At 52.9% G+C, this 12187-nt stretch overlaps 6 protein-coding genes across 6 annotated transcripts; 4 read left to right on the top strand and 2 right to left on the bottom strand.

The window, feature by feature from the left end:
• Positions 1 to 942: 942 nt before the first annotated feature.
• Positions 943 to 1275, top strand: SPSK_04694 (uncharacterized protein; the record flags this gene model as incomplete). Its single annotated transcript, XM_016731492.1, has 1 exon — positions 943 to 1275. One exon carries the CDS (start codon positions 943 to 945, stop codon positions 1273 to 1275), a length of 333 nt encoding a protein of 110 aa, XP_016585897.1.
• Positions 1276 to 2409: 1134 nt separating this feature from the next.
• On the bottom strand, positions 2410 to 2661 carry SPSK_04742 (uncharacterized protein; the record flags this gene model as incomplete). Its single annotated transcript, XM_016731537.1, has 1 exon — positions 2410 to 2661. The coding sequence occupies one exon, from the start codon at positions 2659 to 2661 to the stop codon at positions 2410 to 2412; it is 252 nt and encodes an 83-aa protein (XP_016585896.1).
• A 338-nt stretch (positions 2662 to 2999) lies between these two features.
• SPSK_04516 (uncharacterized protein) lies at positions 3000 to 3796 on the top strand (the record flags this gene model as incomplete). Its single annotated transcript, XM_016731320.1, has 2 exons — positions 3000 to 3275; positions 3323 to 3796. 2 exons carry the CDS (start codon positions 3000 to 3002, stop codon positions 3794 to 3796), a joined length of 750 nt encoding a protein of 249 aa, XP_016585895.1.
• A 733-nt stretch (positions 3797 to 4529) lies between these two features.
• SPSK_04136 (uncharacterized protein) lies at positions 4530 to 6365 on the top strand (the record flags this gene model as incomplete). The annotated part of the gene is made up of 1 exon (XM_016730947.1): positions 4530 to 6365. The coding sequence occupies one exon, from the start codon at positions 4530 to 4532 to the stop codon at positions 6363 to 6365; it is 1836 nt and encodes a 611-aa protein (XP_016585894.1).
• Positions 6366 to 7191: 826 nt separating this feature from the next.
• SPSK_04629 (transcription factor) lies at positions 7192 to 7656 on the bottom strand (the record flags this gene model as incomplete). Its single annotated transcript, XM_016731429.1, has 1 exon — positions 7192 to 7656. The coding sequence occupies one exon, from the start codon at positions 7654 to 7656 to the stop codon at positions 7192 to 7194; it is 465 nt and encodes a 154-aa protein (XP_016585893.1).
• A 1138-nt stretch (positions 7657 to 8794) lies between these two features.
• SPSK_04071 (uncharacterized protein) lies at positions 8795 to 10840 on the top strand (the record flags this gene model as incomplete). The annotated part of the gene is made up of 1 exon (XM_016730882.1): positions 8795 to 10840. The coding sequence occupies one exon, from the start codon at positions 8795 to 8797 to the stop codon at positions 10838 to 10840; it is 2046 nt and encodes a 681-aa protein (XP_016585892.1).
• Positions 10841 to 12187: the final 1347 nt, after the last annotated feature.

Below are 12187 nucleotides of genomic sequence, written 5' to 3'. Positions count from 1 at the left end.
CCCCAACTTTCCTAGAGAACAGAAAAATCTTACTTCAAAACAAATACACCGTAGTACTCCGTACACGCAAACTGGCCGTGCTTGCCTACAAATACGTTCTCCTTACTCTTTTAGTCCGGTCACTCGTTTTCCTGTCTTTCACTTTTTTTCCGGCAACATCGTCACTTTTTACTTGGAACGTATTCTCATACTCTGTCCTCTGTCCGCCTCGTTTTCAGCTTTCATCCCAACTTGATCCCCTTGTCTCCACGGGTCCAATACCCTCGAGTCCCGTCTCTTCCCTGCTCTCCATCGTGTCTCGAATGCTTCACGACCCTTTCGGATCGACCTCTCGAGTGCAGATCAGCAAAAAGCGGCCAGATAGCAGTTCAGACAGGCCAGAAACCCCAGACAATCTCAGACAAGAGGAAATCCCCAGATCCCCCAAACGCCCCGGATCCCCAGAAAAGAGATAGTCAAAGACCCGCAAAAGACAAAAGAAGGCGAAATCGTCACCAAGAGTCAGAAACACCCGGTGGATTACACGGCCGTCTCAGTCCCTCGTCTCTCTCTCGTCTCTCTCGTCTTTCAGATTTCTCTCTCACTCAGTCCTGTTTTCTTTCATCGTCATCAACCACATCTACCACGTTTACTCATCCGGTCCACTCAACGTCGACCCTTTCTCACCCTTCTTCCTCCCCCGCGCCCTATCCGTCACACCCTTCGATCCCTCGTCAACGGCCTCAACCCGACCAAGACACACTGATCCTGGTGAGTATAATAAGGCCGCGAGGATCTGCCTTTCTCGCTCTCCTCTCGACCGAACGACCAAGACAAGATTCCAAGACATTTGCAGCAAATTTTTCAAAACGCTGACTGTTAAGCTTTGAAGAGTTTTCTCTTCCTCTCTTTTTCGCTCTCTCTCTTTCACTTTCTACCACGCCGCCCACCACATCGCCAGCCATGCCTAGCCAGATCTTCACCCCCATCACCGTCTCGCCCCAGCGCAAGGACCTGCAGGTCGTCACCTCGACGGAAATCCTGGCCAGCTTTGCACCCACAAACGGCAATGGTGGCCATGGTGAACCTACATCTTCGCCGTCATCAACAACCACTCTTTCGTACAACGGCGTCGGCAACACGGTCATCACCACCGACGTGCCCCGGTACGCCATCTGTGAGCACGACTACACCGTGCCGGCCGCGCCCCCGTCCAGTCCCGTCAGCTTCCGCAACGACCACCACTGGCTGCCGCCCAGTATGGTGAAGAATGCCCACTCGCCTCTGCGGAATTGAGACGTCGACGACGAGATGATAAGATGACACAGATGCCGATAGGCGTCCAAGTCGTCCGGTTCGTCGACGGACATCAACAGACATCGACATCGTCGCCACGATGGTCAATGTCATTTCCTTTGTTCGCATTTCATACGGTGTTTCTGTGACTTTTCTATGTTTTGATATTGTTTGTTTTACTGGAACCGTCAACATGGGCGATGCGAAACAAGAAGGGCAATTCAACGAGATGGAGAGCGACGAGTGCGAGATTTTTTAATTTGGCTTTGTGAGAAAAAGACAGAACACACCACGAAAAGACGGCGCCAGGAAGATGGACGATCCCAGACCGGAAGGAAAAACGCTACTCTCCCTAATACCGTTGTTCCTTTGTTTCTTTGTTTCTGTACCACCTTCCTTTCTTTAATGTTGTCTTTACCACACTCCTTTTTTGTCATTTCGATCCTTCATTTTCGGGTGCTGCTGTGCAGATGCGAGGAGTCTGGGAAACATAAACACAACTGGGAACATCAAACGAATCTAGTGACATAGCTGGCAGTTGCAATTTATTACATCAACACTCTATCAAACTAGAAGCAGACTGCTGTGCCCATGAGCTTCCTCCGGGCCCCGTTATCCACAAGGCCATCCTGGGAGTCAGTCGCCGCTTTTTCTTTTTTTTGGTTTTATTTTATTTTATTATTATTTTATTCCTATGCTCATGTGCTTCCTCGTGGATATTTTGATCAACCCGCAATATGAAGGAACCGTCGTATGAACGAGAAGCGTCGGTCAACGCTGCAAACATGCAAAAACACAACAGATACAGATTCATGCGCGGCCACGTGCTGGTGCTGGTGGAACAGTATTATATGTTAGTACATTGTGAGGGTCCGTTCTGCGGACTACATGAGTAGACTATGCAATTTGACGTCGAACACACTTCTGTCACGTACGGCCATAGATACAGGCAATACGGAATCCCGACCGCTCATGTAATAATCGGCGGATTAGTAGTTGGATCGGTGAAGACCAGCGAATGCCCGCAGCTGTACGTTTTTTTGTCTGGATTTTGGATAAGTACTTCATTTTTTCCTATTAATTTTTTTGTTCCTGTTCCCTCTTTTGTTCGTTTTCTTTTTAAGACGACTGTTCTCAAGGATCCCGGGACGCCATTGAGCGCCGACGCCGGGACGTGGGGAAGATAAACTTTGCGCCGGGAAACCGAGACGGCAGGTCGAGGCCATCAGAGCCGATCCCCGTCTCCAGAAGCTCACGGCCGGGTTTCTCGCCATTGGAGCCAAGGCCGTGGAGGAGGATGAATGTGTGGGTATGGGGAGCGGTCGGCTCAATTACAAACGGCGCGGGAGCAGGCCTCGGCCGGCTCGAGGTTGGTTGCGTCGCCATGAAGGCGTAGGAAAGACATTGATCAGTATCGCTTAGAGAGTGTCAGCTAAGGAGCCTGGGCTATGTGAGATTGGAGATGTTCAATTTAGTACCCATTGGCTGATAGGAGTAGGCTGCCCATGCAGCTCGTCAAACGTTTGCGGTTAACCATATAAGCATATTTGCGTCGTAGTGTCAGCTGGTCCCGTCTTCGTACCAAATCTATTAATAAAACGACAACACCAAACCAAAAGGGATAAATGACAATATTTGTTTTCTCAAATTTGGTCTCGACACCGAACCAAAAGGGATAAATGACAATATTTATTTTCTCAAAATTGGGTCTACGACACCGAACCATGGCCATTTCCGACATGGCACTAGTTATCACGAACGAAGAAGTTGACCATGCAACAAAACTCGCTCCGCCATTTTCGATGCCCCGTCTGCTCCCTGATGGGAAGACGGTCCTCAAATCCAGCGACAGAGTCCGTGAAGCAGAGGCCAACATCATGAAGTTTGTAGCTGAGCACACAAGCATCCCGGTCCCGGAAGTACACAACGTCTACCGAGATGCCAAGTCCAGCCATGCCCGCATAGTCATGGAGTATATCGATGGTGACCGGCTGGACAGCGTGTGGGTGACGTCACCGCCGAACAAAAGGATGCGATTCTGTCCCAGCCCCGTGGCTACCTCACAGAGCTTCGACAGATAAAGGGCGCGTTTATCGGCACCGTCGACGGTTCTGGCTGCAGCGACTCCATCTTTTCAATGAACGAAGTGGACGAAGGCCCCTATGCCAACAAGGCCGCATTCAATGACGCCCTGGCAAAAGCTTGGTCTGCCGAAGACGAAGGCAATCCGGTCACGCGTCTGCTGTGCAGAATACAGCATGCCTTTATGCATGACCACGGCATTGTGTTGACGCACAATGACCTGTGCCCGAGAAACATTCTGGTCCGGGGCGCCACCGTCGTCGCCATTTTGGATTGGGAGTTTTCTGGGTTCTTCCCCGAATACTGGGAGTATTCTGTACTGCAAACCCTTTGGCGTCCCGGGTGGAACAACGTGTGGATCACGGAGGGGTACGTTGATAGAATCCTTGACCCTTACTTGATGGAAGTTGCCGTAATGCTCAATACATCCACTTGGTGAATAAGATAGTCTCGGTAGTAAAAAAAGAAACATAAAGGCACATGGATAAACACATGACTCCGCAACCGGTCTCGACTGCTATTTTCTCTTGTATGGCGAAATGGCATGCTATCTAGGTACACTTACACCTTTGAACTTCTGACAGGGATGCCTGCTGTTGTGAACGACTATGGCGTTGTTGAACTCTGCGTCAAATCGTCGCCAAAACTAGCCGAAATCGCCGCCACTGCGCACCAACGCCAACTAAGGTACACCAAAAACGCACCAAACGCGGCCCGCCCCCGCTCCACACCACTTAACGCGTTTTCACCGACGACGCGTCAAAGCGCGTTATTTGTGGTGGAGCACCACACGGTCCACGTCCCAATTTCACAAGCCGCCCTTGCGTATGCTGTTGGCCGGGTGCTTTTGGCATTTTGCTCTTCTGTGTTCTGCCCAGCATTGCTCACTTTCTCCCACCACTCTTTATCGATCTCTCGTTCGACATTTCGTTCACTGCACAACTTTTTTTTTTTCGTCTTTCATACTTCCATTTCGATACTTGCTCTCTCGTCGCATTTCCACGTGCATCATCTGCTTCTGCACACCTTTCTGCATCGCACCTCTCTGCTCGCTTCCAGAAACGCAATTTTCATCCCCCAATAATTACCAGCAAGTCACGTCCCCGCGAGATTGCTTGATCTTCAAATCAAGACCACAGCCTCATCCCACTTGCAAAACAAGAAAGAGCGAAATGGCCCGTCCCTCCCGTTCATCACGGGTTGCTCCTGCCTCCGCAAAGCAGGCCGGCACTGCTGTTGCCCCGTCCAACAGAAGCATCGACACCTTCGGCCGCGTCTCCAAGCGGGTTGCTCCTTCCTCGCTCATCAAGGCTCCTGCCGCCACACCGACAGTGACGATCCCTGCCCGTCGCCAGGCTGCTGTTGAACAGTTCCTCGCCGACAAGGCCATCACTGTTGAACTGCCGTCAGCAGCAGAGGCCGCGGCCCAGCCAAGAACCAAGACACCCAAGACAGCAAAGAAGACTGCGCCAGCCTCTTCATCAGCACCTGTCTCTAGCTCGACCAAGCAGCGGAAGCGCAGGGCCGCCGAGGCTCTTGACTCTGATTCTTCCTCCTCCACGACCTCGTTCTCCTCTCCAAGTTCTTCTCAGCAACAGCCATCCGCAGCAAAGCGGGCTCGCCGTACCACTAAGGCGACGACATGTGTCGCAGATCTCTTGACCCGGACCGCCCAGAAGAAGGCGGATATAGTGCTCCCGTCTGTGGATAGCGATAGTGACTCGGCATCGACACCGGCGTCCTCGCTCGATAGCGGCAGCCTGATTGCCTGTCTGAACCGCAACTTTAGCTCTTCTCTCTCGACCTCGTTCCCTCTATCACCACGCTCCACGTCGTCCTCGCCGCGGCCCAACAGCACCGCTCCCACCACACCATGCGAGCCCGAAAATGAGTCGGAAGACGCCGCACGCAATTGCAAGACAACGGTCCTTCCCCTAGAGCTGCTCGACCTGCTCCGCCTGCAGAATGCATTCGCCAAGACACTCGCACTGCACCACGCCCACCACGGCACCAACGCCCCCGTCGATCTTCGTACCTTTTGCCCGGGTGTGGCCCAGGCCTGGGGCAAGCGGAGCGTTGCGCTCGAAGACGTGCAGCGGTGTCTCGGTGTTGTGTCACTGGCTGCCGCCGCCGACAACAAGGTGGCCGATGCCCTCTTCCTCGCCGACTATGGCCGTGGCAAGATCTGCATCGAGATGCAGAACGACATCGACATCGGCCCCATGGGCACACTGGCCGACCGGCTCAATGCTGTCTTTGAGGCCAACCTGCGTGCTCGCTGGGCCGCGTCTGCCTCTTCCAAGACGGCGACGGACCTCAAGCAGTTCATCGCTGCCTTGCCCAAGGCGCCCGTCACCGCGTCCAAGTCGGTGCTGCAGACGGCCGTTCTGCGTGCCAAGGGCCAGTGCACGCTCGAGGAGCTGATGCACGGCATTGCCCTCAAGAAGCAGGAGAAGGCTGCGCACGAGGCGATGCTCAAGGCCCCGGTGGCTGCTGCTGTTGTCGAGGCAGAGTCGATGGATGTGGACAGCGATAAGACAGCGACGACGACATCAGCAAGAGAGGACACCGTCACCGCCGCCACCGCCGCCACCCCCATGAACCTCCTCGACCGCATCCGCTTCCGCCAGATGCAGCGGGCCCAGCTCCAAGCGGCCGGTGCCCTCGCTGCGCCGCCCACCCCGGAGGAACTCGAGCGCCGTGCAGCCCTGCAGCGCGTCGGCGACATTGCCGAGGTGCTGTCCATGCTGTGCACGGCCGCATCGCTGCGTCAGAGCAACCGTGTATCCTTTGGCATGACGGCCATTACCAGCAAGATCAAGGACTCGCTGCGCATGCCCATTGCGCGCGAGGAGGCGGCGTCGTGCGTGCGTCTGCTGGCCAAGGAGGTGGCGCCGCAGTGGCTGTCCATTGTCAGCATGGGCGGTCGCGAGATTGTGATTATGCTGGCAGACGTGGTGCCGAGCAAGACGATGATTCAGGAGCGCGTGCAGAGCCTGACGCGGTAATGTTTTGACGGACTGCTTTATTCACTTTTGGCGTGGCAAGCGGGATTGGACTGCATTTACTTGTGGCGTTGGGACAGCATATATAAAACTCACATTATTGGATAGCTTTTGTTTTGTTTCTATTTTGCTTTCTTATTTTTTTCTTTTTACCACCGAGTTCACGTTGGTTTAGTATACGAGAGGCAAAGCATAGTACAGCATTGAGATACCTATTGTTTTAACAAAAATGATTCAAACATAAAATCAGCAAATACTCTTGTTGGCTGGTTGTGATAGTTTACAACGGAGATATGTCAAGTCACGTTTAGACGTTTGGAGTGTAAATGTTTGTATTGCTAACGGTCCAAGAGGCAAACTCGACCGTTAGACGTCTATCAAATAGAAAAGAAACATGCTACCGCTCCAATATGCGACCACTCCTCCGAATGATCCCCCACGGAATTTTTGTCAGTCTGAGCAGCCTTCCCAGCCACCGCAGTCTTGTCTAGTCTATCTTGCGCAATCGAACCGCCACACGTAGCATACCGAGTGCACGCATGCAGATGAAAAGATATATATCGACGGGCGGAAAAGCAAAGAGAGCATTTTCGTTTCGTCCAAAACTAAATCAAAAGCAATCAAAAACGACTTTGTCGCAGAAAGAGAGAAAGAGAGCGAAGCAGCAGAGAGAAAGAAGAAGTCGGCTCAAAATCCAGTCTGAAAATTTCGTTCGCCGTTCGTAAAAGCCATCCATCGCATCAGGTGACCGACGGAGAGAGACAAGTGGGAGGGAGAGTTCGGAAGCGGAGGATCAAAGACAGAAATAAAGCAACGAGGGCACGTCGATTTATTTCTTCTTCTCAAATTTGGGCTTGCCAATGTCTGAGCCCCGCAGCTTGACGTTGAGCACCCGCTCAATGGCGCCCAGCACCTTCTGGTCGGGCTGGCCCTCGCCGCGCTCCATGGCGCCGATAATGGCCTGCTTTGTGTTGCACCGATCGGCCAGGTCCTTTTGCGACATCTTGGGCTCCATCTTGGACCGCCGGTCCGCAATGATCACGCCAATCTCCTTGCCGATCTGCTTGACCTTGACAATGTCGTCCGACCGATCAACCTTGGTCAGGTGCTGGCCCTCGACGGACGGCTTGGACGTCGAGTTGCCGGTGGCGTACTTCTTCTCCGTGGCCACAATCGAGCCCGTGCGTTGTGCAGCGTTCAGCTGGGCTCGGCTGCGGACGACCGTCTCGCGCTGGACAGCGCCGCCGTTGTGGCTCTTACCGATCTTGATTGTATCATTCCAGCCCATAGACATCTTGGCGGTTTCTGAGAGCTGCTCTTGTCGTTGAGGCGTAGAGAAAGGAATTTGAGAAAAATGGTCGACGACCAGAAGAAAAAGTGTCGAACGATAGTAGCGGTGAGGGACGAAGATTGAGGGGGAGATAGAGAAAAGAGAGACGAGGTGCGTCGATATTTAAAGAGAATGTCGATTTGCTCGCGTGAGAAGGCTGAGTTCGTAGGCTGACGGTTTGTCAAAAAGTGAAGAATGACGAGAGAATTCGGAAAGGGAGATAGAAAGGCTGGGGGAAAAGAGGCAAGCACGCACCCTTGCCGCCGTTCGTCGCTGCCCAGGAGGGGCTTGGGTGGTCTAGACCCGCTTTTTGCCCTTTCCGCCCTCTGAGCCAATGCGGACTTAAGAGACGCGGGGGAAGCAGTCACTGCCATAATGCAGCGTCGAGAATGTTTGGTTGTGTGGCAGTGGCGCGGACACGCCGATTGAGTCAGTCGGAGGCGTTGTTCAGGGCCTGTTAGTGGCTCCTGGCCACTGGCTGTGTTTGGTCCAAGCCGTTGGCCAGCGAATCTTCCACCAGATTCTACCAGTCATATATTTTGCCCCACTGTGTGTTTGATGTAGATAGTATGGATAATTGCATATTCACTAAACTTATTCCTGTATCAGAGCTTCTGCTATGTACCTGGACCAAAAGACATTACGTCTTACGGTCACCATGACATAGAAAGTGACTGTTCATCCTTTCGATGTTCATGATACTCGCGAGTCGATACGCTCCCTCTTTACGACATACCAGAAGCATAGTTTTCTGTAAGAGTAGTGAGAGATGCCTCCAAAACACGATAAATGACCGAACACGTGACTATTTACCTCCCGATTAGTCATTTCAGAGAGTAGCTAATACGACGAGGCCGTTTCATCCCCCAACAAACCGAACTCCGATGTCAGGAAGGGATCTGTGCACCGGATACGGAGTGCAGTGCAAAATAAGCAAAAATGGGATGATTGGAAGGAAAGAGCAAGCAACAATGCTCAAACTACGGCGTGGCCGGCAGCTTCGATGAGGACGACAGCGACACGAGCATCAAATTTGCGCGTCTGTACTTCACCTTCTGCTAATCGACGGTCGATGAAGATCTCACACACGACATACGGCGCTATGTCGAGCATATCTTACCATTCGGCTGCACTTGCGGCCAGACTCGGCATTGCTTACGCCTTCGGCCATGGCAGCCCCTTTTACAGTCTGTTAGCACTGACCGTGGCCGTTGTACAAGACCGTCACATGTTGGAGCACCACCTCGCCATGGTCTTGTGCGAGATCAATTCCCACAAAATGATGATTGGAGCACTTGCATCGGTATTTTGTGCCGTCATCGGCATCATCTTCAAGCCCGGTGCGACAAAAGAGCAGCAGTATCTAGTGCCGCCAACCAGCGCTCGAGACGATCCCTGGGCCGGGCCAGGGAAGCCTCTGTTGCTCCCGTGCATCACAACACATACGCGGCTCATTCCCAAGAGACACTCATTTGTGTACTCCTACCTTGTGGTGGGCGTGCCCGTCGGCTGGACCGGCGTCTGCGGCGGCATGATTTCAGTGGCTGCGGCAGGAAGTGAGGATGAGAGAAAACGGCAAAAGAAGGGCTGGTTCCACATCGACGCCGACGACTACCTCGAGCGTGGAGGCGGCTACCTGGGCCTACGCGGCAAGCTCGACGCGCACCTTATATCGCAGGGTGCAGATCCGGAGCAGTATCCCTATGCATACTTTGTCACGGCCCCGCGCTTTCTTGGCTACCACTTCAACCCGATATCGTTCTGGTACCTCTACAATGCAAACAAGACACTGGCGGCCATGGTCCTCGAAGTCAACAATACGTTTGGCGAGAGGCGCATGTACTATCTCACACCCGAAACAAAGCCAGAAGTAACTGTCAGCAGGAGCTGCAACGAACAGGAGACGCGAACGTTTCGGCAGACGTGGCCCAAAGATTTTCATGTGTCGCCGTTCAACTCGCGAAAAGGGTCGTACCAGTTGCGTGCCAATGACCCCCTCGGACCCCAGATGCGAGGAAAAGGACCCATCGCTGCCACTATCGTCCTGCGCACATCCGACGCGCAAGGCAAGATTGTCGCTGGCCTGCATTCGGAGCCAGGCAAGCCTGTGGAACTGCAATCGCTCGATCCGGCGGCAATGACCCTTTGGCAAAAAGCAAAATTCCTCGCAGCGTGGTGGTGGGTCGGCTTTGGAACGTTCCCGCGCATCCTCACTCATGCCTGCATTTTGTTCTTCAAAAAGGGGCTACATGTGTGGTTTCGACCTGAGCCGCTTGCCAAGACTTTGGGCCGCGTGGCCGACGCGACCGAGTCGCAGTTTGAAGCCTTTTTTTACTTGTATCTTCGGCACCTCGTCAACAATGTCGGCGACGGCGATGGCCCAGGCACAACCGAGAACAAGCCTCTGGCTGTACGGTACATTTCTTGTGGAATCCGCGGCTTGCGGTCGGAGCTGCTGTTGTCGCCCTCTGCTAGTGCCGCTGCCGCTGCTGCAGCTGCTGCTACGGGTACCAGCATCGAATTTCATGATGCTTCGGTGACTGGGGAAGTATCACCAGAAGGCATCGACGTAATTGAGTTCCGTGTTCTCACGCCCGTCTTCTACACACGCTTCGCTCTGTATGCTCATGATGTGGAGGCACTGTTTTGTGAGTTGCGCGAGAGCTGTACCATTGACATCTCGCCACCAGCGGCGGCCGCCGTCTTTGCCAAGCGGCTTCTGTCCAAGCGGACGCTGCCGCCAGAGCTTCAAATACGGGATCTCATGTCGTACGTCTCGTTCAAGCTTATCCAAAAGCTGCGGCGCCGGCCTGCTCCCATCCCCCGGCTAAAGATATGGCCAACCAACAAGGACGGTACGGCAACCGTACTGTCGTCGCCAAAGGCGGACGCAGTGCCGATGAGCGTATCAGGAGATCTCCGCAGCTTTCGCCTGTCCGCTATGGATGGGCATTTCCTCTCCCTCGGCCACGAATCGCAAGCCATAACCACAGACTACTGCAGGACGGTGCTGAGCTTGGTTTTAGCGGATCGCATCACCTTCGGGTCGACGGTTTTGTTACAGTTACTGAAAATGGGTGTCGTAAGTTGTTTGGTGTGTGGCTCGATGTCATTAGTGCTCAGGGCTCTCTACATACTCGGCCTCTAGATGCAATACGTGTATGGATGCGTCAGAAAACAGAGAAAGCGGCATTTGCTCAAGACTCGTTGGATATTATTACTGCAGAGGCATGGATTATGGTGCGGGAGTACAGGCGGTATGGATATGCAATCCAACAAGCAAACACCAAAACACCACCTTTGTATTCTGTAAAGACCACGCCGCTTACAAATGTCAAAAATCAAAATTCCGTCCCAACTTGTGCATCAATGGATTCCACGCCATAACTTGTTTACGTTGTTGCTGGTCCAGCATCCATGATCTCAATAAATCTCCTTTCATGTACCATTCCACCGACATCCCTTTTTGGCGATATGTTTTATTCGAACAACCAAATCGGGACAAGGCTAGCCTCGTATGTTCCTATAACAGCTTCCGTGACGGCGAATAACGGCCAACGTGGTTCCGAGTAGGGAACTCTGGAAACTAGTATTGTCTTGGCTATCATGGCAAATACGGTGGAATTCCCGAACAGTTGAGGTCACATGCAGAACCACGACTTGCAGGCCACGGCGTGCATACATATCCGCAGCGTGGAATCCTGGCTTTTCAATGAAGCATCTAAACCGCTGGCCGGCCTCTGCTTATCGTCCCATATTGTCGGCCTACCTTTGCTTCCACGGCTGTCGAATATCAGGACTGTATCGTACCCAATTAACAAGGTCGTGCCCTCTGTAGCTATGTCGAACTGCTTTCCGACGTCTCCAACCGCGTAGAGCAGATGCTATCAACTGTCGACGTGATGCAACTGAAATCGGCACTATTGATTTTACCGATTGCCAAACATGAGCCTGGTATGTGGAATCATTTTTTCCGGTACAGTTCAGGACAGATCAAGATCACGGGGTCCCCGAAGAGGAACAGTGTTAACCATTAGAAATATGGCCGCCAGAGCAGGTAATCTCTGTGACCGCATGATGATAAAAGCAAAAAAAGGAAGTCGTAGTGGGTATCAAGGTATGAAACACTAGGAAACCAGGGCCGAGTTCGACCGGACAAATGGTTGAGCATCCGGACGACGGCGGATGTGAACTCGGGATCTTCCGAGGAGACCACGTTTTTTGGCGACGAGAGGCAACCTTACACGATATTGCCAGGTTTCAGACGCGAGAATCGGGGTGGGTTCTCTAAAACGGAGTAAATATTCCCCATAAGGGCATCGGCCGGAGCTTGCGATGTGGCAACTTGCACGGGGAGAGCTGCACGTTGTTTGCAGTCGGTTTTGTGCTGGAAGCTTTGTTAGTCGGAAATGTGAATGGTTGTTATCAGACCCCGCCAAAACAGTGGAATTCCAAATTGGGCGATTCCAAATACTTATTTTTCCTGGCGCTGGGC

The sequence above is a fragment of the Sporothrix schenckii genome (assembly GCF_000961545.1).
Source record: "Sporothrix schenckii 1099-18 chromosome Unknown Cont47, whole genome shotgun sequence".
NCBI lineage: Eukaryota > Fungi > Ascomycota > Sordariomycetes > Ophiostomatales > Ophiostomataceae > Sporothrix > Sporothrix schenckii.
This window is presented reverse-complemented; position numbering and strand designations above follow the sequence as displayed.